This window comes from Emydura macquarii, unplaced genomic scaffold, assembly GCF_026122565.2.
Source record: "Emydura macquarii macquarii isolate MOO-44397 ecotype Brisbane River unplaced genomic scaffold, CSIRO-AGI_Emac_v2 contig_2636, whole genome shotgun sequence".
Taxonomy (NCBI): Eukaryota; Metazoa; Chordata; order Testudines; family Chelidae; genus Emydura; species Emydura macquarii.
The window spans coordinates 16564885-16590983 of record NW_027132773.1 but is presented as its reverse complement, the minus strand read 5'-3'; the positions used below and the strand labels follow the sequence as shown (position 1 = coordinate 16590983).

General features: G+C 41.2%; 1 protein-coding gene across 1 annotated transcript in view; it reads right to left on the bottom strand.

Moving 5' to 3' along the window:
* The window catches only part of ZNF277 (zinc finger protein 277), a 67504-nt gene that overhangs the window by 6890 nt on the left and 34515 nt on the right, over positions 1-26099 (bottom strand). Inside the window, exons 4-7 of the mRNA XM_067563963.1 lie at positions 25951-26033; positions 11038-11129; positions 9859-9969; positions 4829-4961 (exon numbers count right to left, since the gene is read on the bottom strand). Of these exons, the coding sequence (XP_067420064.1) occupies positions 4829-4961; positions 9859-9969; positions 11038-11129; positions 25951-26033 (419 nt within the window). The remainder of the gene's footprint in view (positions 1-4828; positions 4962-9858; positions 9970-11037; positions 11130-25950; positions 26034-26099) is intronic.

Sequence of the window (26099 nt, the reverse complement as noted above, 5' to 3'; positions counted from 1 at the left end):
TTGAAGTATGAGTTCAAGAGGGAGCATCTTCAAAAGAAAAAAAAAATTCAATCTTTACCTTTTGGTAAAATGTGAGCTGCAGAAAGGGGGAGGGGAGAAATAATTGGGTATGAGCTTTCATTTCTTGATTTTTACATAGAAGGCAAAGTACATAAGAGGGATTTGTGTGTAAAAATGGTTGGTTGGTTGTCAGCCAGCTTTCCTACATTAAAAAATTCAAGTCTGATCTTCCCTGGTGAGTGGTGGGTGAAACAGTGAAGCTACAATATCATAAGAATCAAGAGACTAGAAGGAAAAGACTTTTACTCAGATTGTTAAATTCTTTGGGTTGCTTTTTTTTTTTTTTTTTTTTGGGGGGAGGGGGCGCGGCGCTTGTGTTAATGCCCATTTAAATCCCACTCTAGTGCAATGTGAATGTTAAATAAATAAATCTTTTGATTGTTGCTCAGGGATGAAGTTACATAGATAATGACGGTTCAAGAAAAGCATCCATCCTTACATAACTAAAGATCATGTGTACTACTGTCCAGCAACCTATGAAGCAGAGCTCAACAAAACGTCAGGGCAGCACAACACAAGCCACTTTAAAGTGATGTCAGCAATCTAAACAATCTTAGTAAATCAGAAGATGAACTATTGACACATGACTCTGCATTTACATAATTGCCTGCCATGTCAAGTAGGCTACTTAAGGCAGGGAAGGACCTATGCACAGAAGAAGTAAGACATAAAATGCAACTTCTCAGTTCAGAAAGGAGAGCCTCATAATTAATTACACTATAAATGCTAATGAAGCCAAAAGCATAATTCAGAAAAACAAAGGATAAGCTCTTGCTCCAGTTGAAGTCAATGGGAGTTTTGCCATTGACTTCAATGGGAGCAAGAACAGGCCTCAAGTTTGCAAGGCAATTCAATAAAAGCTCTCAGTACATGTGAACAAAAAGACCTATTTAAAACCCCCCTCAAAAACGGAAAAACCTCCAATTCTAGCCTGACACAGGGCTCAGTGAAGATGCATATGAAAAGCAAATTTATAAAAAGAGCACGGACACAGACACAAGTCTGCTTTAAAAAGAATACAATATCTTTCATTACAATAATGTATAGATGGGTTTCCACCTAAATAAGCTAAAATCCAGCTATCATTTCAAGAGGTTTATTGTGTGCATTTTAAAAGGGCTATAGATTAAAATGAAATTATAAGGATGCTTACAACTAGAGACCCATTTTTACAACCATAAGTTTAGCAAAACTGACATTTGGAAAGAAAAGATATTTGCAGTTTCATTCTGGAAGCTCTCTAGTTTGTCTGTGAAACAGAATCAAAAAGTTACATTTAACCAGAAGCCATAAATCTTTATAATCTGTAATGAAGGACAGATGTGTAATATTCACATTCTGCTAGACATTGAAATCTGTGAATCTCTTGGGCATTTCAAGAACAGCAAGGGGAATGAGAAACCAGAAAAGCTTGATGTTGCTTGTCTTAAACAGTTAAACATCTCTAGAAAAAGTGCAAAAAGTTGAACAACAGTAGCATGTTATGTCATCAAGGAAAGCAGGTCCCGGGTAGCTTCACCCTCTCGTGATTCAACTGGATTCAACTCAGAAACAGCTTCATCACATTAACATTATCACCATGGTCCAAATGTGCACAGTGGAAACTAACACTGTCTTCATAAATATAGGGTAATCCACCGAAATGCCACTGTTAAGGGTTATAGTCTGTATTCTCTTTAATCTCATTGCTGCCTCTGTAAAAATGAATTAAAAGTGCACCAAAGGACATTTAGAGTGCAAGCACCCTTCACAGCAGAGGAGACATTCTAACACTTCAGTGTGATGCTAATGGACACCTTTATACCATCCTATACTAGCATGTCATTTGTTTATATTATATATTTTACAGTAAACTGTTTTCAAATGTTTAAGTGGTGTTTTTTACTACAGTATTTACTTTTTTGTATCATTTCGCATAGAAAGCCAGGCTACACAGGGGTTCTACACAGCCCACAGCAGCAGTGAGCTTCCCAGCTTGAGCTGACAGACTTAGGGTATGTTTTCCACTGATGGTGGCAAATTCGCTGCCATCAGATCGATTCTTCGGGATCGATTGAGCAGGAGACCTGCTTTATCGATCCGGAAATTGACTTAAGAAATCCACCCCCAGAAAGAGTAATGCTGCGTTGATGGGAGGGCATTTCCGGTTGGCGCAGTGTAGTGGGGACGCCGTGCTCATTAGAATTTAGGAAGTCGATGGCAGATATGCAAGCTACTCTACGAAGCTTGTGCATCTCCCGTCGACCGCCATCGAATTTCACGATAAGTGTAGACCAGGCCTGAGGCTAGTGGGACTTGTGCTAGCGCTCTAAAGATAGCTGTGTAGACTGTACTTTGATTTTGCAGCTTGGGCTAGAACTCAGGCTCTGAAGCCAAGAAAAGGGGGTGGGCTTCAGAGTCCAAGGTCCAGCCCAAGTCGCAACTTCAAAGTGCTGTCTACACTGCTTTTTTTTAGAGTGTTAGCACAAGCCCTGCTACCCCAAATCTGTCAGAAGGCTTGCCGTGGTCGGCTGTGTAGACCTACCCTTTGGGTTCAAGCTACAAGGGATCGAGCGTACTGTATTCTGAATGGAAAACCTATTTTAGAATCCTGTAATAAAACACAGGTCATTTTTCCGTACACAATAATGGCACCATTACAAGGTCAGATATTCAAGACCTTGAATCAAGTGTTGTGTGGGAGTCAAGTGTTTGACTCTGGACGTCGTCATGCCTGGGATGATTACAACTTCCTGCACCTCATACCACTGTAATTTTAAGGGGAAAGAAGGAAACCATGGTGTGGTTGATTTGTTTCAAAATATTTATATATATATATTTAAAATGGCATAGCTTGGCAGCACCTCAAAGATTTGAAAAGTTGTAAGTAGGTTAGTGGGCTGAGTATAGTCAAAGGTAAATGATAAATAAAAATACATGATGATGAAGTGTGGTATAGAGATTTTCTTGGCATGACTGTAGGATGGCTGCATTCACTAATGAGTAGCAGAGCCAGGACAGAGTTATGGTCATTCAAAACAAGTGTGAATAAAACCTTGTTAACATACCATCATGAATACTGTATGTCATTATTGAAAAGCTACTTAATATATTTGAGAGATTTAATATTTTATTTTATTTAGTATGTCTCCCCCTTAAAGGACTTGCTTCATAGGCAATATCTTCACTGCAGCATTAGCCTTGGTGATCAGCACTTGGGTTAGCTTAGCCTGGGTGTGAGCAGCCACACTGCAAAGCCTACCCGAGTTACTGTGTCGTCACTGGTGCTGTATTTACCCACTTGTGTTGCGAGGACTTCTGGAGATACATCCATGGGTCTTTGTGCAGCAGAAAACTGAGCACTCCATGATTCTTTCCTAGTGAATTATGGGAGAACTTGTCTATCCTTCTGGGCATATGGGGAAACTGTGGGAAGGCACTGGAGGACTCTCAGCACTCCAGTTATTTAATCTTCATCCTCACTGCAAAGTGGCACCTATGCTCTAATCTGTACCCGGAGGTAGGCCAGCTAAAGCACCACCAACCTGAGATGAAAGGTTTCTGTGTGTAGATGGGAAGAGGTTAGGGAGAACAGCCAAGTAAGAACCTGGGCTAACTGTAGTAAAGACATACCCTTATAGTTATAGGATTGCTAGGGAGCCATGAAACCTCTAAAATTACCTAAAGTAGCTCCTTAAAAAAAAAAAAATTCACATGCATGTCTCAAGCATTCACATGCATGTCTCAAGACCTTGCAAAGCTGGCCGCAAACCCTGAGCCTGTTGGGAGCCTGGGAAGCCCTTCTTTCCAGCTAATATAAAGCTCATTATTACAGACCAGCCTTTAGAGCAGTGCCATTTTTATGTCTAGAAAAGGCATCACTACTCCTGGACTGAATCTTGCCCGTTCTAGTCCTCAACCCTCTTGTTTTTTGCAGTGGAAGGGGGGGAGGGAATGAATTTCACACTGGGGAGGAGAAGGAAACAAATCAACTTCCCAGAGAATTAAAAACAATGATGGCTGTCTGACTATTAGCATAAAGTCTAGGGAAAGAGGGGGAAAGGAGGATTAAGGGGCAAAGAGTAGGTGAGGTAGTCAAAAGATACATGAAAAAATAGTTTATCACATGGATAGCAACACAACTATAATATAGATATAAAACCCACTTTACACACAACTGAAATGCAGCCACTTTTGGGGTAGAATGTGGCAGATTTTGGAACAGCTAATCCACACAAAAATTAAGGATGGAGTGAAACACTGCTGTATATACATAGGAGGTGGTTTAGACCAAAGGGAAAGTGGAATTTGCTAATACCTATCACATGACTGCACATCACTTTAGGGAAAAACAATCCAACCTTATTTTCTATTCCACTTGAAAGCCACATATTAGCTTCCTTGCATATACTGGAAGTCTAAAGAATATTTTCAGCTTAAACCTAGTAAAAAACAAACTCCAATCCAACACTCAAATTAGCTCCCCTTTTATTTCATTGTATTTCATTCTCCCTACTGATTATTGAAACTGAGATTGAATACTAATGACTTTATGATTAAAGTGTCTTCAAACTGTATTCCTTCCTCTCTCAGAATGATTAAACATTTATTATTCCTTAGTTCAATAATTATTCAAAATATCATTTTATAATTAAGCATATTTCTTAAGTGTCCTTCACTTGAATTTTGACCTTTATGCTAACTGCTTGTTCAGAATTATTCAGTCTTAACAAGATTTTTTTTTTTCAGCTCTCTAGTCAATTTACTAATTATATATAAAAGCTCTTACCAAGTAATTAATGATATAAAATCTGTCATATTCTCTATTTTTGGCATTGATTCTACGATGCTGCTTTTTTCTCATATGATCTTTAAGTGTGTTTTTGTCTCTGAAGGTTTTCTCACAGTATAAACACTGCAAACTAAAATAAAAAGGTAAACAGATTAAAAGCAAATTTAACACAGATTATTGCAGAAGTATGTACTGAGAGTCTGAATGATCACCAAACAGTGGAAAGACTGATTTAAAACAGTACAATTGAATAATATTTAATTAAACTGAATAGATAGTAAGATTAATCCTAAGAATGTAAGAGTAAGGTAAATGAAAAAGATATTCAAGAATTTATCTGGAGGTATCATAACGTGGTGCAGGACACAGTCAGACCATGGCAGAGTCAACCCAACACACCCAAGATGACAAGTTAAGAAAGTATTAAACAAAAAAAATCAAAAAAAAAAACCCAGAAAATGATTTTATTTTGATTTACCAAAAATTTCCTCTCTGCAAGTTACAGGATTGACACATTTGTTAACTAATGGGCTCTCAGCCTGCATGCAGCCACACAGGCAGAACCAGGCCCATCAGTCACCGTTTCTAAGCACTGCTGTAGTAAACTGTGAATTCCTACTGCACAGCAGAATTTTATAAACCAACAGAACATACTAAACAGAACTTTTTATGCTAGTGGGCCAAACTCCAACAAAGGAACGCCAGATCTGTGAACCTTGGAACTTGCGGAAAGGTAATTTTTAGTAAGTTAAAAAAGGTCTATTCTCTTTCATCTACAAAGTTCAGAACCATAACCAATGGGATTTTTATAACTGTGTGCGCCTTCAGGGAGGATTCAAGCAAACAGAATTACATACAGGGTTTAATTTTTTTCCTCTACTTCTGGAAAACCACAGCATGGAGCATCCTCCTACTGAAGGCAGAATTTGCTGATGTCTGCTGATGCCATAACTTGTTAAATTTTGAGAAGTCTCTAATGAGCAGACAACAGGTGGCTGCCCTGGATATCTCTTCATAAGTGGAGTAAGATCTCTCAGGCGAGGAGGCAGCTACTGCTCTCAGCAAGTGGGCTATGATGCTGTTTGCTGGACAGAGACTCTGAGTTTTATGCTTTATGGATGTACCATCTCAATCTTCTTGAAGTGGATTTTTGATTCTCTCTAGTAGAGAATAAATAGAGCACTGGACTTGTGAAAAACCATCGCATGTAGATCTTGAAGGCTCTACGAACATCTGATGTGTGTCAAAACTTCTCTCTCAGGTAACATCATTTTAGACAAAAAAAGTGATTTCTTGGACTTAATTTTTTGGGAAAATGTCAGGTCTGTTTGAAGAACTGCTTTATCATTGTGGAATATGAAGTCTGTTCCACAATAGATAATGCCCAAAGCTCTGAGACCCTCCATGTGGTGACAATGTCTATCACCTTGATGGAGAAGAAATATCTGGATACCTTCCTGAGGGGCTCAAAGAGATGTTGAGACAGGACATTAAAAACCAAACTGAAGTCCCATGGCAGTGCTTGATGAATCTTAAGAGGATAAAGTAAAGATGCAGCTGTGAAAAACTGCTTGAAACCCCAGGGTAAAGAGATCCTCTTCCTGCCTGTGGAAGAAAGTATGCTAGGCACTTGACATTTTACCATTCAAACTGTGAAGCCCTTAGTCAGGCCCACCAGTAAGAATTTCAAGATGGCAAAGTTGAGACTGTTTCCTGCACGACAGCTTAAACTTCCACCAAGTTCTAGAACAGGAAGAATTTGTGGAAGATTTTCTAGAGGTCAGCAAAGCGGAGATTATGCCTTCTGAGTGTCCTACTTCTCATGCAATATCATCATTCAAAAGCCTGGCAGTTTGTCTTAGGTACTCTGGCTCTGGATGACAAATCTGTCCCTGGAAGAAAAGGTCCTGCCCCTTGATGACTTCTCCCAGATCCCTTTTTGAAGCCTCTTTAGCCCTCTCCTGCTTCAAGTGCTTCTGGGAAGAGGGTAGGGAGCAGCGGGATAGCTGCCTGGCCTGTGTTGCAGCTGGGTTCATGTACCCTACCACTCTATTGGGAGGGCAGGACAAAGGGGTCGGACTAAACCTTACTGAGGAGATCAGAGAACTTGAGTCCCCTCAGCCAGTACAGAGCAACCCATATTACCGGTGCCCTCTCCCTCCTCAAATTCTGGATAGTTCTGGTTAGCAGAGGAAAAGGAGGCCACCGCCGGGAGACTGCATCTGTGCCTATTATCCTTGGATCCCCGTCAGGAGAAAAAAAGGAGACCTTGCAGTTCACCTGTTTTGCAAGTAGGTCTATTGGGTCATCATTGTAGGACTATTGGGCCTCCCCTGGAGAAGAATTGCTATGCCAGATCTTAGTCCATGATGGTAAGTCCCAGAATTTGACACTCCTCTGACCCTCATGTTCAACTGAGGCTGGTAGTGACAGAAAGCACTGGGAGGGATCAAGCTCCAGCCCTGAAGTGGGAGGGAATAACTTGGGACTGAGTGCTGTAGGAGAACCCTGTGATGGAGCAGCTAGAAACACACTGAGTCACTGCCTGCATGAGCTGGTAGCTGGACAGAGAGGCAAGAAGGGTCTGTGCTGCCTGCCACTTGATTTCTCCCAAGTCCCCATTTGAAGTCTCTTTAGCCCTCTCTTATCTCAGGTGCTTCTGGGAAGAGGGAAGGGAGCAGTGGATGAGCTGCCTGGCCTGTGTTGCAGCTGTACTCCATGTACTCCACTGCCTGAGTGGGGGGCAGGGGCTGTCCCATTCCTTAGAGGGGACCCCTTTGTCATGGATGGGGGGGCCTGACGCTTGCTCTGGGGTCCAGATCTGCTCCTCCTAGCTCAGGAGATGGACTCAGAGAAGATCTTGCTCTTGCTGGCTCTGCTGAGGTGTGCAGTGCTCTGGGTCTTACCATCCTGGACTAAGATCTGGCCCTCCTTTTCAGGCCCTCCACAAATGGGGTCGAGCTTTCCCCCTTCTTCAGGCTGCACTCTGATGGTGTCTCAGCAGTAGAAGGGAATTTAATCCTGAAATCCTCTGTGTGGGGAAAGGACCAGAAACACAGCTGTAGAAGGCAACTGTATATCCCAATTTTTTTTTAAAATAATGTTTTTGTTTTGCAGCAGGAAGTCTGGTAAAACTTCCCACACCTATACACGTAGAACAAAAACTGGTGGGCTCTTCAGTGTAGCTGGCTTCGTGATTACATGAAGGCTGAGAGGCCAGTGATTAATGGATCTCTGGACCTTGTAGACCAAACTGTCACTGGTTTAGTAGGCAAAGTATGGGAGACATTGGGCCCATTCCATATTTGGTAATAGAGTGACCTTGAATGTTGAAAAGTGGCCCACCTCAATGGATTTTATCAAAAGGTCCTTATTTCAAAGGAGTCTGACAGACTTATGGTGTGGATGAATATTAGATGCATTCTTTAAGTCTTGTTAATTCATGCTGCAGGTGCCTCTGGGCACAGCAGCTCTTTAGCATTAATTTAGCTGCCATTGACAAGGTTATCCTGTAGATCTCATCATTTTGTAAATGTATGCTACATCAAATTTTCTAGCACTATAATATTTAGACAGATTTATCTATGCATTCCCTTGGTAGTATATTAACTAGTATGAGACACTCTCACCCTCTCTGTTGATCACACAGAAGAGTGCTCTGCCCCTGAAATGATGCCAACTCTTACTTACTATGTGGAGAGCATGCAGCTGAAACTGGGTTTTGGACTTAAATCGTTCACTTTGCAATACACAGAATTATCACTTAGCTGGCAACACAAGGTTTTCAGATTCAGAATTTTCTAAAAAGCACATGATTAAGTCATTTTCAATCAGCGAAACATCAATTACTTCTGAAAACTGTTCCTGTTTCAAATCATATTTCTTTAAGTAGCCATAGATTCAGTAGCTTTCGGCCAACTGGCTCAGCTGTCTGCTCTCTCACCCTTGGGTATTACCAGAGACCAACAATTTCCATGGGTGTACATGCCTGGTAGAAACAGAGGTGTTGATTGCAATGAGGATCACTTTGTGAGTGTGAACCAACAAATCCCTTGCTAACCATGGTTGTCATCTACTTTCTCAACACTTATTTGAGAGAAGAGTTAGTGTTACAGACACATTAGCAATTATGTCTATTCAGCTGTCTGGTCTATATCACCACAGATATTGGAGGATTGCAGAGAGACAAGTATCCTAGAGGAGCTAGGAGGGAGTATGAAAAGTGCATAGGAACTTGCAAGAGATGAGGGCATGCATCACTAATATATAAAGAGAGGTAACAGGAAGTAGGCAGAAGAGTACTAAGCCAAAAGAGGGTTAAAATGAGACGTATGAAAACCAGCCTTACAGTAATAGACTCAAGGAGCTCAATCCATTTAGCTTAATATAGAGAAGGTTAAGGGGTGAACTCATCGCAGTCTATAAGTGGCTACATGGGGAACAAATGTTTAAGAATGGGCTTTTTAATCTAGCAGAGAAATGTATAACACAATCCAATGGATGGAAGTTGAAGCAAGACAAATTCAGACTAGAAACAAGGTAAAAAAATGTTTCAGTGAAGATAATTAACCATTGGAATAATGTACCAAGGTTTGTGGTGAATTGTCCATCACTGACAACTTTTACATTAAGACTGGATGTTTTTCTAAAAAGACATGCTCTTGGAATTATTTTGGGAGAAGTTCTATGGTCTGAGTTATACAGGAGACTAGATGGTCACAATGATTTCCTCTGGTCTTGGAATCTATGAATGTATGTAGGTCCTGATACTGTAGTCCTTACTGCTCACAAGTCTCACTGAAGTCAATGTGAGCTCTCTGCGTTATGGATGAAGATTCACACCTTTAATCCATCACTTAAATCAATGTACATGATACAATGACATTTGAAAAGAAAACAGTAACACCTGTGAGAACTTTTTTTTTTTTTTTTAGTACTCCTGAATGCTCAATTACATTTTAGCCCTAATTACTTCCAAGACTAACAGTAAAATGACTTAAGGCTATCTTTTAAAAAATATTACATACTTGTCAAGTTTCTTCTGTAATGCATCCAAAAATTCATTACAATTTACAATGTTATCTGGCAGGCCAACATTAAAAGCATGATCTCTTGCCATGTGATTTAAAAGAACAGACCTACAAAAGATATTAAAGAACATTAGATATATTTGTGCAAGCATGTGAGAATTATTTAGTTAGTGCCTCACAATACACTAACTGCATTAAAATGTATACAAGCCAGAATCAAATAAGCCGCAATAATAATGTTTCTGCTGCTGGTAAAAATGGAATTAGTTTGATTTAACTGAAGTAGAAGATTTTAATTTCAGCCCTACTGCATGTTTCAGTAACATTTCAATTACTTAATCCACATGCATGAAATCTGAGCCACTAAATGAAAAACTACAATATAATTTTATTTTTGACCACATTATTATTGCAGTTTATCTATTAATTTGTACAGATGTTTTGAGAAACAATATAAGAGGTCATTTCTCAGCTTGCTCCCTGCTGGTTAACTAACAAAAATGTAAGGCTATCTTTTCCAAAATATTACATGTCAAGTTTCTTCTGTAATGCACCCAAAATTTGTTACAATGTAATAGGGCCTCGGTAAAAATCAGAATTAGGCACTAAATCTTTGGAACAGAAGAAATTAATCAAGATGCTTCCTATTAGAAAAGAACTTCCTTGAAAGGTCAGCTGTATTTGTGTTTTAATCACCATCTTTTCAAAATATTTAGGGAGGATTTTCATATAATTTTTAAATTTCATGCAGAGGACTTGTTAAAGTCCTTCCACCTCTCATTATTAGTTCCACATTCTACACACTCATTCACATGATGATTCAGATTTCCTTCTTTTATGTATTTCCATGAAGCTATACAAAATGACTTTCAACCTCCATCTGAGGATTATTAGATGAAGCTCCCTTCAAATGACCTTTAGTATGGTCCGATGTGTATGGTGTGAGATGATACCACGGACTCCCATTCCCTAGACTAAACAACGTTTCCAGCTCCTTACAGGGTAAGATACGGGAGTCCGGTTCCAAGAATCACATCAGAATCCTTCCCCTGTTGCAGAGCCTTACTGTTATACCACTGAGCTGGCTAGAGGGCATTTTAAAAACAATGAACAAAGGACAGTCAATGAACAGTTAATTAAAAGGAAAACAATAGTAAATAAGCTCAAACTACAGACCTGTTTCCTGTGAATTCTTTATCGCAAAACATACATATGCTATGAAAGCTTGTGTCCTCTCTCTCACGCTGTTGTTGCGCCAAAATTTCTCTCTATGTGAACAGAAAAGGTATTTGAATACTCAGCCTTAAAAAAAACAGTTTGGCTAAGATCATTGCATCAAGAAATTTTATTTTTTGGACTACTGTATCCTGTCATATCTTAATCAAGAACAATTAATGCACAATAATGAGAATATGCAGCTGAATCTTGGAAGAGTTGGAAAAATTCATTTCAAAGATTTCAACAGCATACATAATGGTAGTGAACAATCCAGAGAAGCTTTGAAACTTAAATAATGCGGTACAGATTAGACGGAAAAAAATACAATCGATAAGGTGATTTTTTCCCCTCACCTGTTGAAACCATCTCTCCAGGAACATATTAATTAGATTTACCTTAAGGCCCAAATTTAGACCTGGTGTAAAAAGGTGCAATGGAGTTGTATATGTTTACACTTAATTTCAATGTGATCCTAAATGTCCTAACACAAGCACAGATAAGGTGAGGACATTTTTCTTAATACAAATGGATGTCATGAAGGTGGTCTCACTTCCTACTCGCAGTTATGAAACACTATCCTTGCTATTAGTCTCATCTGATTTAGAGTGACAGGCTGGAAATTGCAGAACACTGTGCGCACAGAACTTTGATAGCAGAAACAAACAAACAAACAGAAAACCCTCATAACACTAACAAATCAAACTGTGCCTGAAGATAATTGTTATTTCAGTAGCAATATGGCAGTTATGTTTGAGGAAGCACTTTCATTCTATGCATTTCAGAACCATAAAGTTTGTCATCTTCTGGAAAACTTAACCTTTGGGCTAAAATTTCTTATGCTTTTTCTGAGCCCAAAAGATGTATCGATCAGATGATCATTCTCTGTGCAGAGTGGAGCTGTTGCATTCTTTAGAATGCTCCCTCTCTGTGGGCAGCCAGCTCTGCTCCCTGGAGAGTACAAAGTAACTCAATGTATTCAAATCACTTTCTCAGCCATAAGTCAGGGGAAAATATTAAGGCTTTGCCACATATCCTGCAAGTCAACAAACTCAAACATTATTGGACCAACAGGTGAAACACATTTGAAGTCTAGAGCCTCACTGAAAACACTGTCTCCATCTCCTCAGATACCAAAACTGGGGACTGGTCAGAAGCATTTTACAGCTAATAACTGTTTGAATAAGGCATGAAGAAAAAGGGGAAGGGTATGTTGACACTACAAACATAAATCAACCTATATTAGGTTGAGTCACAGCCACTGCAGTATGCATGTCCACACTACACTCCTTGGGTCGGTGGTGCGTATCCTTACCAGGAGTGCTTCCACCAACCTAAGAGGGGCAGTGTGGGGAGCTGAGAGCTCAGCTCCGTTGGCAGCTCCCAGCCAGGAGCCTGGCTGTTCCACTCCCCTGCCAGGAGCTGGGGGGGAGGAAGCCACCCAGGTGTGACATTCCCCTCTGCAATCTGGACTGGTGAATCACTGAGACACCCCAATTCCCCACTCCTGGAGCCTGTCTTACTCTGCTTTGCTGTGTGAACTCCCACTCCTGGGCAGCTCACGCATAGCCACCAGCATGCAAGTTGTTCCCAATACAGTGAGTGCCTCTAGCCAGCCACTCATGGGATTATGCAATGGTGTGACCCCCACTAATATTCCCAGTCCCAGATGCAACCCTAGGAACTGCCATTTTACAATGTTCAGTGTTGCCCACTGAACACTGCAAGCTCATATGTTCATCAGTTTACCAAAGAAATTGATGTGCACCAGCCTTGTCACTTCAAATGGAGTCTTTAACACACCCTAAACCAAATGCACTGCTTTAGATAAAACAAATAAACAAATTTATTAAGTACAGAAGGATTTTAAGTGCTTATAAATCAGAGGAAAGCAGGTCAGATTGATCAAGAAAAAACAAAAAATCATATTTTAAACGCAGCTTAACACTTTCAGCAACCTTACAAAGTCAGATGATTCTCACCACAGGCTGTCTGGTCTGTGATAAGCACTTCAGTTGCTTGGTGGTGTTTGCAGGTGGCGATAGGAGAGAGATTGCAAAACATCTCTCCTTTTTAAAATGTTCCTTCTTCCATCTGGGGCTTTGCCCCCCCTTTCAGGGTAAGGTGACAAACAATGTCTGTGTACGGCTTCATCCATGTCCTGACTCAGTGAGCATCCCCTTATTGTGGTTCCTTTGTTGATGTTCAGACTAGTCCTTCATTCCTGGAAGAGCTGGGTTTGTTTTATGCATGCCTTAGTAAGGTTCGATTTGCCCTCCAGCTCTGTAGAATTTTGCCTAGATCTGTCTCAAGTCATGAGACACATTTGGGAATATTACATAGCAAAGCCTCATAAGCACACAGGACATTGCAACAAACATATTACTATAACAATAATGTTCACTATGCCTTGAACAGTCCAAACACATCTAACATGACATACTTTGCCTCAAACAATACACAATGACACTATAAGGGATACCATAGGGGGTGCAGGGTATCACACCAGGGGAACAGGATCCAATGGCTCAAACCCCACCTGCTACCCACTGGAGCCAGGCGGTCTTGTCAATTTCACAGCTCTGTGAGGAGAACCAACATTCCCAACTGGGAGCAAGGGGGAAACCATCCGGGCTTCTTGCCCCAGCTCCCAGCCAGGAGCAGGGTCCAGCCACCCAGCTCTCCAGAGAATTGGGGGGCAGCTGGGTTCTAGCTGCCTAGCTTTCTTGTCAGTTTCATGGCTCCTGCAGTGAAACTGACAAGACAGCCAACAGTCCATGTAAGTTAGGCAGTGTCTGACACATTGCCCTAATTACAGAGACATAAGCCTTACACCTCTCATGGAGGTGGAGTTATGTCTGTGTAGTAGGGCACTTACATCAGCAGGAGGAAGGCTGAGGTGAAGACACTGACATAATTAGGTCGACATAAGATGCCTTACATCGACCTAACTATGTAGTGTAGACCAGCCCAAAGAGTATGACTGTCAGGATCCAAAACATATATGGAGTTTAATCACTTTACTCCCAATAGGAAGAACCCACTCAAGAATTCCAAACTCTTTTTTTTAACTGTTTGGAAACTGGGACAATAATGTCTTATTTTTAGCCAACCAAGCCTCTCAGAGATTGCAGATATTACATACAAGCAACTTTGACACAAGATATGGTCTCAGCAAAAAGTTGTAAAATGAAAAGAATTCACCATATTATACCATTGGTTTATAATAGCTTTCAAAAATCAAAATCATGCTCAATAATGACTATTTCAAACAGGAGGAGGAGGAGGATGGAGATAGCCTAGAGCTCTAAGCATCAGATGTGAAATGCCTACCAGCAGACTCCCTAAAACCACCAATTTGCATCTCATGAGGGCTGACTCCTGAGGCAAATAAATGGAGTATAATATAAATTGTGGGGGTCTTTCAGAGCAGACTATATGAAATGAAAAGGCCTGTCTGCTCTGAACAGAAAATATCCCATAGCACATTTCATAGGATTAGGGGCTTATACTGATGTCCTTGACAAACATATCCCTCCACCCAATGTCGTGCCCCATGATGTCTAGCTACTAGCACTACAGAACTTTGAAAACATATTGGGATCTCTTATAATGAAAGATGCCGTGTGCATTATTAAACACACAGTAAAAACTTTGAGTTTAAAAAAACAAACAAACAAACAGACTGAATTTCCTTGATAGCTCCCTAAATGTACAGAAATACTGTAATGCAATATTTGATGCTGAATTTCCTTGATAGCTCCCTAAATGTACAGAAATACTGTAATGGATAACTCAAGATTCAACCTCACATAAAACTGCTTTTTCTATCTTCAAAAGATAATGTACTTACTATTCCGCAGCACAAGTTTCTTGTTTTCTCCTAGACAGGCATATTTGGCAACTCAGAGCATTATTTGAAGATGTGAGATACAGCCATTAATACAGCATCATTGTTCTAATATTTCACTCTATGGAGTTTTTAAAATCTCATTCAAATAATCCTAACCAGGTACTCACTTTATAATTTTATTGTATTATTCACTGTTAGAAGAGGTTACTATTAAAGTTGGTAATGAGTTTAGTGCTTGTGAAGGTGAGGGATTAGTAGCATTGGCTTCAGTGACAAACATTTAAAATAGTGAGGACAAGGAGCTGTGCAAGGTTTCCCTACAATTCTGCCAATGCACTGTTTTTACAGCCCTGGGACTCTGCTGAATAGAGAATAGTAATTGTAGCAAACTGTGTAGCAGTTCTGTGATCTGCATGAAGAGAGAGGTTTTTTTGCTTTTGTTTTTAACTTGTGAAAAAAGCCAATGTTTGAACTCAGGTTATGAGGAAAAACATTGGTGTGGTAATTAATTTCACCACCTGCATTTAGTTTTGAGACAGTTCTAGCCCTTTAAAAATACATTTATGCAATCAATGTGTGTGTTACAAACAGAAGTAAACAAAATATTTTAGAAATTTATAAGAATGTTCCAAGACAACTTCAGTACGCTTTCATATCGGAGTGATTAGGAATGTTTGGGTAATCAAAGTTACTGGAGGAAATCAGGAGAGAACAGATTACAAAATAAATGCAAGTTACAAAAATATAACAAATAAAGACTTCAAGCACAAACAAACAAAAAGTTAGTCCAAGATGCCAAAACCAGAAATATTATTTTCAGACAATTAATTTACAATATAAATACCAAGATCACATGCCAACTGGTAAACATATGGGACTTTAATGGAGTCCCCCTTCCTCTTCATTAATACATTGTATTAAAAAGACAATGTCAAACTGCAATCTAGTCAGTTTCAAAATATGAGTGAAAAGTAACATCCCCAAGTCCCCCTGACATTTTTTATGATTTTTAAACTGCTTTTTCCTCTGTTGCTGTGGGAAAGACACACACAGACAACATGGGAGACTGAGTAAATAATTTACAGGGCAAACAAATATACAAACGAAGTGCTATCAAATGCAATGTTAAACTGCACAAAAAGACTACTTCTAACCTCTTTGTGATAGCAATCCTATATGTAGTTTGTAAGAAATGTAAAAGGTTTCCGACAAAAGTAAACTTTTTAGTTAGTAAACTCTTTGAGCTACGTGTTTATAGGGAGCCTAGCACAACGAGGGGCTGATCTTGAGTGTGGCTTTTGAGCACTAATGCCATACAAATAAGATAACGACAGTAGAAATGTGACTTAAGTTGACAGAAGCCCTTTAAGCCTCCATCTTCTGTTTATCCACAGGAAAACTCCTGAATGTGTTCCTAATCACCTACAAACAAGAAGTGATATAGAACATCTAAAAATTAACTGATAAAGAACCTAATGTATCCAAAAGTTGCCAACATTTTCAGTTCCAGTTCCCTCTTTTCTTGGTCTTCATGAAAAAGCTCTTACTATATATATTGCTCTCTCTAACGCTTATCTGCCGATATGGAAACATTCAACCAGATTATGAGCTAAGGTCCACTTTCCATTTAAATTAAAATGATCAGGTTAATAGCATAACTCCATAGACCAAGGTGATAGTCTTCAATTGCACCAGTATATTAAACTGGGAATACAAAAGTAATTTGATTACTGAGAAGTAATGTGAAACTTTGAGGTTAGAAAAATGTCACTCTCTTTCATGATGCTCCATTTGAGGTTCTGAGAAGTTCAAACTTTCTGGCATAAAAAAGGCAGACTCCCAAAGGAGTCTGAGAAATTGCACGTATTTCTCTTCTTGGCAGCATTGTTTTGGTAAGAATTATCAGCTTCTCCCTCAAGCACTTAAAATAGCTTTTGTATGGCTAGCAGCTTACAGCACATCTATGAACAACTGATTTTTCCATGAAGCTCAAATGCAATGGACTTGACCTTAACAAAAACTCTAGGAATTGTTGTATTAGTTTTTCGTTATTCAGAACCTTCTGTCTTTTCTATCTTCTTAGACTCTCCTTAGTTCTTGAGGATAACACTGAAGGCCTCAAAATTCTAAAGAGCTTCACAAATTCTGAAAATCAGTTCTTGACAAGCATTAGGAATAGGGTACAGATGGTCTAAGTAAGTAAATGAGATCATCACTGTAGAGTCTGAGCAAATTACAATCATTATTGGATTTTATCTTCACAGCCTCTCTGTGACATAAAATACTTCCCTATCTCCATTTTTACAGATTTGGAATTGAGGTACAAGGTACACTCACTGGGACACGGTCATACAGGGAGTTTGTGGATGCAGTAAGAATTCAGCTAATGTTTCTTGAGTCTCAGTCCAGCTTCTTATCCACTAAGCTACTCCATTCCTACAGCTGTGGTTAAAGCAAAGGAGTGGAGGCTGTTCCTAGCTCTTCCCCATTAAGCCAACTCTGTTCTTCTGTTCCAAATCTGTAAAATAGTAATACTTATCCTCCTTTGTACAGCCCATAGAGAACAGTAGTGTTAATGCTCTTATAGTGCTTGATCCTGCAAAGAGCATTCTGGCTCTGATCCAGCAAAACACTTAGGCACGAGCAGTTCCATTGTTAAGCACGTGCATAAAAGTTTCATTGGATTGGGGCCAGAGTGCAGTGTAGACCAGGCCAAACTGCAGAGCAAAGTTAGGTAGACGGAATGCGGCTTCTGTCGACCACATAATGTATGCGTCTCCACTGGCAGGTCTGTTCCGCTGACCTAAATCTCTGGAAAGCTTGACTTAATAAAACCACCTCTGCGAGAGGTGTAGCGCTGAAGTCAAGTTAGATGGGTTGAATGAGTGGCAGTGTAGGCAAAGAGTTGCATAAAATCGACATCATTGGCCTCTGGGAGGTATCCCACAATACTCTGCTCTGACTCTTCTGGACATTTGTACTCTGCTGCACTGCAGCCACGTAGACAGGAAACAGCCCCTTCCTTCAAGACCTGGGAAATTTTGAATTCCCATTTCCTGTTAGCGCAGCATGGCGAGAGCGTGGCAGCAGAACTGATCATAGCGATTGCATGCTCCAAATGCGCTCCAGCCCGGGAGTCGACGTGAGGTCTTGGATCTCATTGGTCTGTGGGGAGAAGAATCTGTTTTGGCTCAGCTCTGATACAGCAAAATAAATCTGGATATCTACGAAAATATATTGCGCGGCATTATGGAGAAGGGGCACAGGGATGGTCCGAGAATCCTCCATGGATATCTCCAGGAAACTTTCAAGGAGGTACTCTGCAATGCTTTACAGAAGGTTTCTGGGGAGGACAGCCTTATTTCTTCCACTGCGATAGGACACTTTCCCCCACCACTCTGTTATTAAATGTGCAGGCATCATCGCGGAACACACAGCAGCATAAGGACCAGGCTTGTACTCAGATGCTTGCAGCAAATCCTCCCTTTCGCCTGTGTTGCCCTCAGGAGACTGATATCACACATGTTCACCTAGGGAAGATGGCACGAGTGTACAATACCCGCCCAATATACTCAGTGCATGTTATTCCCCTGCCATAGATGGTTTCTTGGGTCCCTAAAGCGGAAGTTTCTACACATGACATAGTTGTTCTGGATGTTAGGGATATGGGAACAGATGCCCATATATTTTCTCCAGGGACACTTCAGCCCAACTCCCTCCCCCACAATACCCTTTGGACCACCTATTGCAAAACCGATTTTGGCGAGGGAAATGGAAGCCAAACAATCCTGCTGCTTGAGGAAGTGTGAACTTGTGCAGCATACACTGTGCTAGGGAGATTTCCTTAAAATGAATGCACCAGACCCTTACTCACCAGCGCTGGGACGCCACACCAACCCGTGCAACAGGTAGAAATTGGTAAGTGGATCTAGTGTTCACTTGGGAACATAAAAGGGAGTTCTTTTTACATTGCAACATTGCTTTTCATCCATGGGATGAGCTAACAATGGATACCTTGTGCTTTGCTTGCCTTACAGTGGACAATGTGTCCTTCAGCACAGCCTCCACTCCAGCTGAGTGGCTGTTGCAGATTAGAAGGCCAAAAAAAAAAAAAAAAAAAAAAGGAGTCAAGATACATGTTCAATGAGGTAACAAACACTTCTGGGGCTGCTGACACAAAGCAAAGAGCATGGAAGATTTCCGTCAGAGAAACTGAACATGGACACAGAACAGAAAAGCAGCGCAGGAGCATGAGCATGCAACGCAGGCTGAGATGATGCATATAATGAGGGATCAGTCAGAAATGTTGAGGCGTCTGGGTTGAGCTCCAGGAAGAGCAGTGGCAGGATAGACTCCCTCTGCAGCCCCTGCAGAACTATCAGCAACAAGAGCACTCTTTCCAGGTCTCCACCCCCAAGAGTTCTAGGAGGAGGTTGAGCAGGGTGCAGTACGTGCACCACTCGACACCAGTTGAGGGGAGCAGGAAGAGGCAGTGGCCTCATTAAGAAGTGGGAATGTGGGCTCTTTGCATGAGCAAAGTTGGTTCTGTATCCCTAACAGCCCCATGAGAATGCTTGCCAACTGTTAAATTATTTTCCTTTCCCTCCACTGTTAAGGATGAGCAACAAAACTTTACTTCTTTGAAATTAATTACTCTTTATTTATTACAAGCATGGGGATGGGCGGTGGGAGAAGGGGAGGTGCAGGCACAGGGCTGCAAGGGTGGGGGAGAGGATGGGAAGGCACAGCATAGATAAGTGACACCCATTACCGTGTCTCATTACAAAAACGGGTTTTCAATGCTTCCTTGAAGCGCAGTACTCCGTGGTTGGCTCTCAGCATTGCACTGATATCTGGCTTCTCAAAGTTTGCAGCCAATATATCTGCTTCCATGACCCAACCCAATGGGAACCTCTCCCCCTTTGTCTCTCAGACATTATGGAGCACACAGCAGGCAGTGATAACTATTGGGATGTTGCTTTCACTCAGGTTTAACCCAGTGAGCAAACTGTGCCAGTAAGCCTTTAAACATCCAAAGGCACATTCCACCACCATTCTGCACTTGCTGAGCCTATTATTGAACTGCTCCTTATTGCTGGCCAGGTACATGGTGTATGGCTTCATTAGCCAGGGGAGCAAGGGGTGGCAGGGTCTCCCAGGATCACTATAGGTATTTCAACATCATCAATACTTATTTTTTTGTCAGGGAAGGAAGTCCCAGCTTGCATCTTTTTTAACAGACCTGAGTTTCTAAAGATGTGCGTGTCATGCATCTTTCCAGACCATCTCACATTGATGTCAGTGAAGCATTCCCCGTGATCCACAAGGGCCTGCAACACCATGGAAAAGTATTCCTTTCGGATTATGTATTCTGTGGCAAGGCGGTCCGGTGCTAAGATAGGGATATGCATGCCATTTATCGCCCTGCCACAGTTTGGGAACCCTACTGCGGCAAACCCGTCCACTATGTCCTGCACGTTTCCCAAAGTCACTATCCTTCTTAGAAGTTTATTAATGGCCCTGCACACTTGTATCACAGTAGCTCCCATGGTGGATTTATCGACTCTGAATTGATTCCCAGCTGACTGATAGCAGTCTGGTGATGCTAGCTTCCCACAGAGGAATGGCCACTTGCTTCTCCACTGTCAGAGTAGCAAGTATTCATGCGTTTCAGGGCTGGGGACAGCTCTGTGCAAAGTTCAAGAAAAGTGGCCTTATGCATTCAAAAGTTCTGCAGCAACTGCTCATCATCCCACACCTTCATAACAATGCAATCCCACCAGTCAGTGATGGTTTCCCAGGACGAGAAGCAGCACTCTACTGACTGCATGTGCTGTGTGACAGCCAACAGCAAACGGGAATTGTTTTGTTCTAGGTCTTGAGCAAGGTGGCTTGAGTAACATTGCAATTTTCCACACTGAGGCTCCTGTCTTGAAAATACTGCAGGGTAAGTCATGAGGTGTTTGTGATGCTCACAACGATAGTGCAGAGCTGAGTGGGCTCCATGCCTCTCCAGCAATGGTGTATGCGCGGCAGAGACAGGGTTTCGAAAACTGGAATGAAAAAGTGTTTGTATGTTTGTTTAGGACAAAAAGGGAGTGGGTGAACAGAGGACGTTGCATCATGTCAGGACAATGACCTTCCCAAATGCCCCCGCGACTAGTTGCACTTTGGGATAGGTGCCCATGGTGCACTGCTTTACTTATCAATGCAAGCGCGGCTGGTGGGGATGCAATCCCTGATGCAATGAGCATGGTGTGATCACGCTCATCTGACTTCATAAGTTCAGCAGGTGAATGTCAACTGAAATTAAATAGACTTCAGTCCGGAATGCAGACGTACCCTTACAGGATCTAACCCATAATATGTCACTAGATATGACCCCTCAATCAATTTCTCTCTAGACTGAGGCCATGTCTACACTAGAAAATTTGGTCAATATAAGTTAGGTCTGCGAACAGCTGCCAACTTCTGTCTATTGCTTGGCCACATGCACTCTTGCCTGCTTGCTCACCATGAGTGGCAGTGTTGGTGGAAAATGCAGTGCACCATGGGTAGATATACCCACAAGCTCCATGCTGCCATCCAGCACAATGTCTTGTGGGACATTTTTGCATTGCTTTGTGGGTTACCAGCAATTCACCCATGGATTTCTGAAAAGTAGGGGGTCAAGTTCCCACAATACCACTTTCTCCATCCCATAGTGTTTGTTCCATTCCATATGTTTTGCATCGTTTTTAAACTCCCACAGTCCCAGGAGCCACTTCTCAGTCTCCACCATGTCTCTGGCAACAAAACGGACCCTTCAGAGCTCAGCATAGTTCTAATAATTGCTAATACAGGATGCAGAATTCTCTTGTATTTGCAAAACTTCAATGAGCACTATTACAACCAGGTGTGTGAGAAGATGTTCAACAACGATGACTGGACGGTGATGGACAGTGAATAAAAATGCCAGGTTGCTGCTGGCATTCATGGAGCACCTCCACAAAGTGGATCATAGCTTCTAGGCCTGAGAAATGAGCACTGATTAGTGGGATGACACTAATGTAGATTTGGGGCACCAAGCAGTGGCTGCAGAACTTTTGGATCCGAAAGAACACGTTCCTTGATCTGTGTGCCGAGCTGGCCCCAGCCCTCCAGTACAGGCACATCAGAATGATCGGTGCATTGACACTGGAGAAGCAAGTGGCAATTGCACTGTGGAAGCTTGCAATACCAGATTGCTATCGGTCAATGTACAGATGAGAGTTAGTTGTCATGGACAAGTTCTTATAGTAAAAAGTGCCATACCTTACTGGGAAATCATTTTGAAGTCCATTTAAATATATCATGTTTCTTACAGAGGAGAAAGGTACCGCGTGCTTCTTATTGATAGTGTGATAGTATTTAAATACCCAAGTCTGAACCAGAGCCCCATTGTGCTAGGCACAATACAAATGCATAGAAGTGATTGCTCTGAAGAGTTTATATTCTGCCAACCCACAATGAATAACTTATTCCTTGAATAGGCTACTGAAACCCACAACTCTGCTTGAGGGAAAAAGCACTGCTCAAGATGAGCAAGGGTAGAAGAATTTGGCCTGAAATAATAATGGTTAAAATCTTCACAGGCAGAGTACATAATTTTAAAGCAGATGCAAATATAGATCTCCCTCTCCCCCTCTCTCTCTGTCTCTCACACACACCTCTTAGAAACTATCCAGCTATTGCTACAGGCAAATGAACTAAGTAAAACAGTTTCTAGTTAAACATGCAGAGACTGCAACAAAAAGTCATTGCCATGTTTTACACTGACTGAATAAGAGTGCTATAGTACTTCACGGCACAGCCTAGAACTAGGAAGACAGGATGCACTAATAGTCAGTCATTCTCTCTCAGTCTGGTGGAGATTAAATGGCAGGCATATGTACCAACATGTTAAATTGTATTCCCAGTTGCACTGGTGTAAATGTAGAGTAACAGAGCAGAATTCAGCCCTCGACTACAGTTTCAGCAGAGATTAGTTGAATGTGCTTTAGATTATGTATTATGTTTATGACTACTGGGGGAGAAGAGAGGGCTACAAAGGAGGGGGGAAAATATATATAATGCTCAAAATTATAAATATCAAAAGCCGCACATACTATGCAAACTTGCAGCCTCTGGTCTACAACTCAGCCTTCATTGTCTCATACAACTAATCTCTGCATCCAGCCCAAGATCCTCCTCCTTAATATTCACTCTGTCTCTTTCTCCCACGACACGCCATTCTCTACGCTGTCCTGAGCTTGAAACAATTGGCTAAAAATTGTATACCAAATACCTCCCCTCATTTTCAAATCATCTGTTAAAACCATCTGTACCAATGTTACAGGCAAACAGAATCCGATCACCTTCAGGTTTTCAGAGTCCCTGTCATGGAAAGGTGAGAGAACCTTGGCTGGAGCATTTATTAGCACTTGAGAAAGAGCAGCATCACTGAAACATAGGACTCTCTACTAAGAGTTTAAAAACATCCAAACACAGAAATTGCCAACTGGGAGTTTCCAAATATACTTTGCAAAGTGAGCCAGAACAGGAGTTGCTTAACTAATGATAGGGGGGATGAAAATTCTTTAGAATCCAAGGGTTTTGATGATGTGGGCTGCATAAAACATTATAGGAAAATCTAACATTGCATGGTTAGAAAATGAGGACTGCAATTGCCTGTTTTCATTCTGTTACTCCTTAAATGTGAAATACAGCGGCAAAAACCTGCTCAAGAATCCTAAGCGAACTGCAAAGCAGATCACTGCTGAGTACAAACATAACTTAGAAAGGTCAAGGGAGGAAACAGAGGAGCTGGCTATCTATTAACATGTTAGAGGTCAGCTTCATGGCATATTTGAAGTCCAGAGTAGTCAAATGCCATAAGGAGAGAGACAGTATTTGACAGAACACTGGGAGAAGGGCAGTGGAAACCTCTGAACACTCAACACTTCTAGCTTTTCAAGGATAATTTTCAAGCGATTCCTAGATTGCCACCAACTTAAAAGGAAACTGCAATTATGCATTTCAAAAAGAAGAGCCACAAGGGATCAAGACGCTAGCTGCTCACAGAGGTATCAGGGTGGTATGAGGCATTTGAGAGTGACATGTGAGCATGAGCAAGGCTGAAGTGCAGATTTTTTGTGATCACCAAAGAGGCTGCATAAATATAAAATGGATGTGGAGTATTGGAAGACATGAAAGAGTTGTCAAAGACCGAGTGATTGCAAGGATCAGGAGGGAGCTAGCTAAAGCAAAGAAATGCTGGAGGCAATCCTTGAGATACTGAGTGAAAAGCAGTAAGTATTGTTAGCAGTGACCAGTTGAGGTTTTTTGTTCACACCAAGATAAAACATGATTTTTAACCCTCCATAGGATTCATTGCCCAGCTAATGTGTTATAATGTAACTTGCTCTGTCTACACTAGCGTTTTAAAACATGTTAAATAAAATCTGTTAGCTAGTACATTTTAAAAAACTTTTACCCCACTATGGATAAGCCCTTGGACACAGAAGTTTTGGATTCAGAAGCAGGGGAAATCAGTGGAAGCCATATAGTTCAGATCTTTTATTTTGTACAACTCACACAAACCTACTTGCCAGCTGACCCTTAATTGTTGGATTTGTTCAGAGGCAGAGGACTTCGCAAAGCAAAATAACTGTTTGACTTGCAAATCAACACTCAGATTGCAGCAAAGGGAAGTGAATAACTGGAAGTCTTTATTGCTGAAACATGAGCTGTGACTTTCTCAGCCCCAAGTGTGGCTGCAGCTCAGTTTTCAGACTCAATTTTCCAATAAAAAGAGGAAAATCAGGATCTGACATTTCTAGCATTCAGAAAAGGGCAGAAAAAATTATGGATTCTTTAAGTTTCATAAAGCAGCAGTAAAGGGCACAAACATTTTTTTAACTTCATGGTTAACCTTTGATAAAAGCAATGTTTGCTTTGGGCCAAATCCTGCACTCCAGGCTGCAGTTGAGGAAGTCCCTTATTGCAGATAAGCAGGTGTGGCTCTGACGCAAATAAAAATCACACCCCAATGCAAAGTGCAGCTCTGCTCTGTAGAGACTCCCGGTGCTACTTTTATTGTGGTATCACACAAAGGCCCTGATTGGAAGTGGACTCTATTGTACTTGAGCACTGTGAACACACACTGGAAGACACGGACCCTGCACAAAAGAATTTACAATCCAGTGTGCCCTGGTTCTAGGGACAGATCAGAAGAGGAGCAGGGAAAGACACAATGGATCTACTGCCTGTTTCCCCCTCCCCATCAACCCACCCACTGGGGCTATCACAGCAGGACGTACACAGGAATGAAGACTTCACCCTTTAGAGTAATTCCAGCTTCTTTCTCTGAAGACACACACAACCCCCGGCAACGAAGCTGGTGTGGTGGGGGAGGAGGATTTGGAATACTGTGCCAGGGACACACACATTCTATGGGCTCAGAGGATTCACTGCTGTCCAATCCCCTGGTCCTCCTCACGTGACAGTGGGCTGCACCGTACTTCTTCAGTCAATGGGCTAAAGTGGCTCTGCAAAGTGGCTAAGAAAGGATATAGCTTCCCTTTCATCGGCCAAGCCCAAATTACTTGGGGTGGAGGCTGGAAGGAGGATTTGGTCTTTGTAAGCCCTCAAAATGCCATTCTGGTGTTCCCATTTTTTAAACCACATGCTTGGTATATTATTATACACAGGAAAATTTGTGCTAAAGCATGGCACATTCTTGCAAGAAAAAAAATTATTCAGCATATTCAGCTTTTTTTTTTTTGCTCTGGGCAGATTTCCCACTGGAGTGGAACACTGGCATACAGCCTGCAGGTAAAACTACTCTCAGAAAATGTGATATGTTGTTGTTGTTTTTCTAAACTGGCAATTGGGGAAACAAGCTAAAAAAAAAAAATCAAGATGGATCTCTTCAGTTTAGCATAAAATGCCTTTCTTTAAATGCCAACCAAATGTACATATTTGCTTTTACATTACGTTATTTCAGTTTTGTAATTACTTACCAGTCTCTTTTGCTGGAGCTGTTCTCTCAGTAATCTGTCTTCTGGTAAAACATCACATAAAAGAAAATAATTGTCCTGTTCCTCTGTTAAGAGATTAGAAAATAAATGTAATGGAGACAGTTGCAGCAGTTTTGCATATATAACATCCT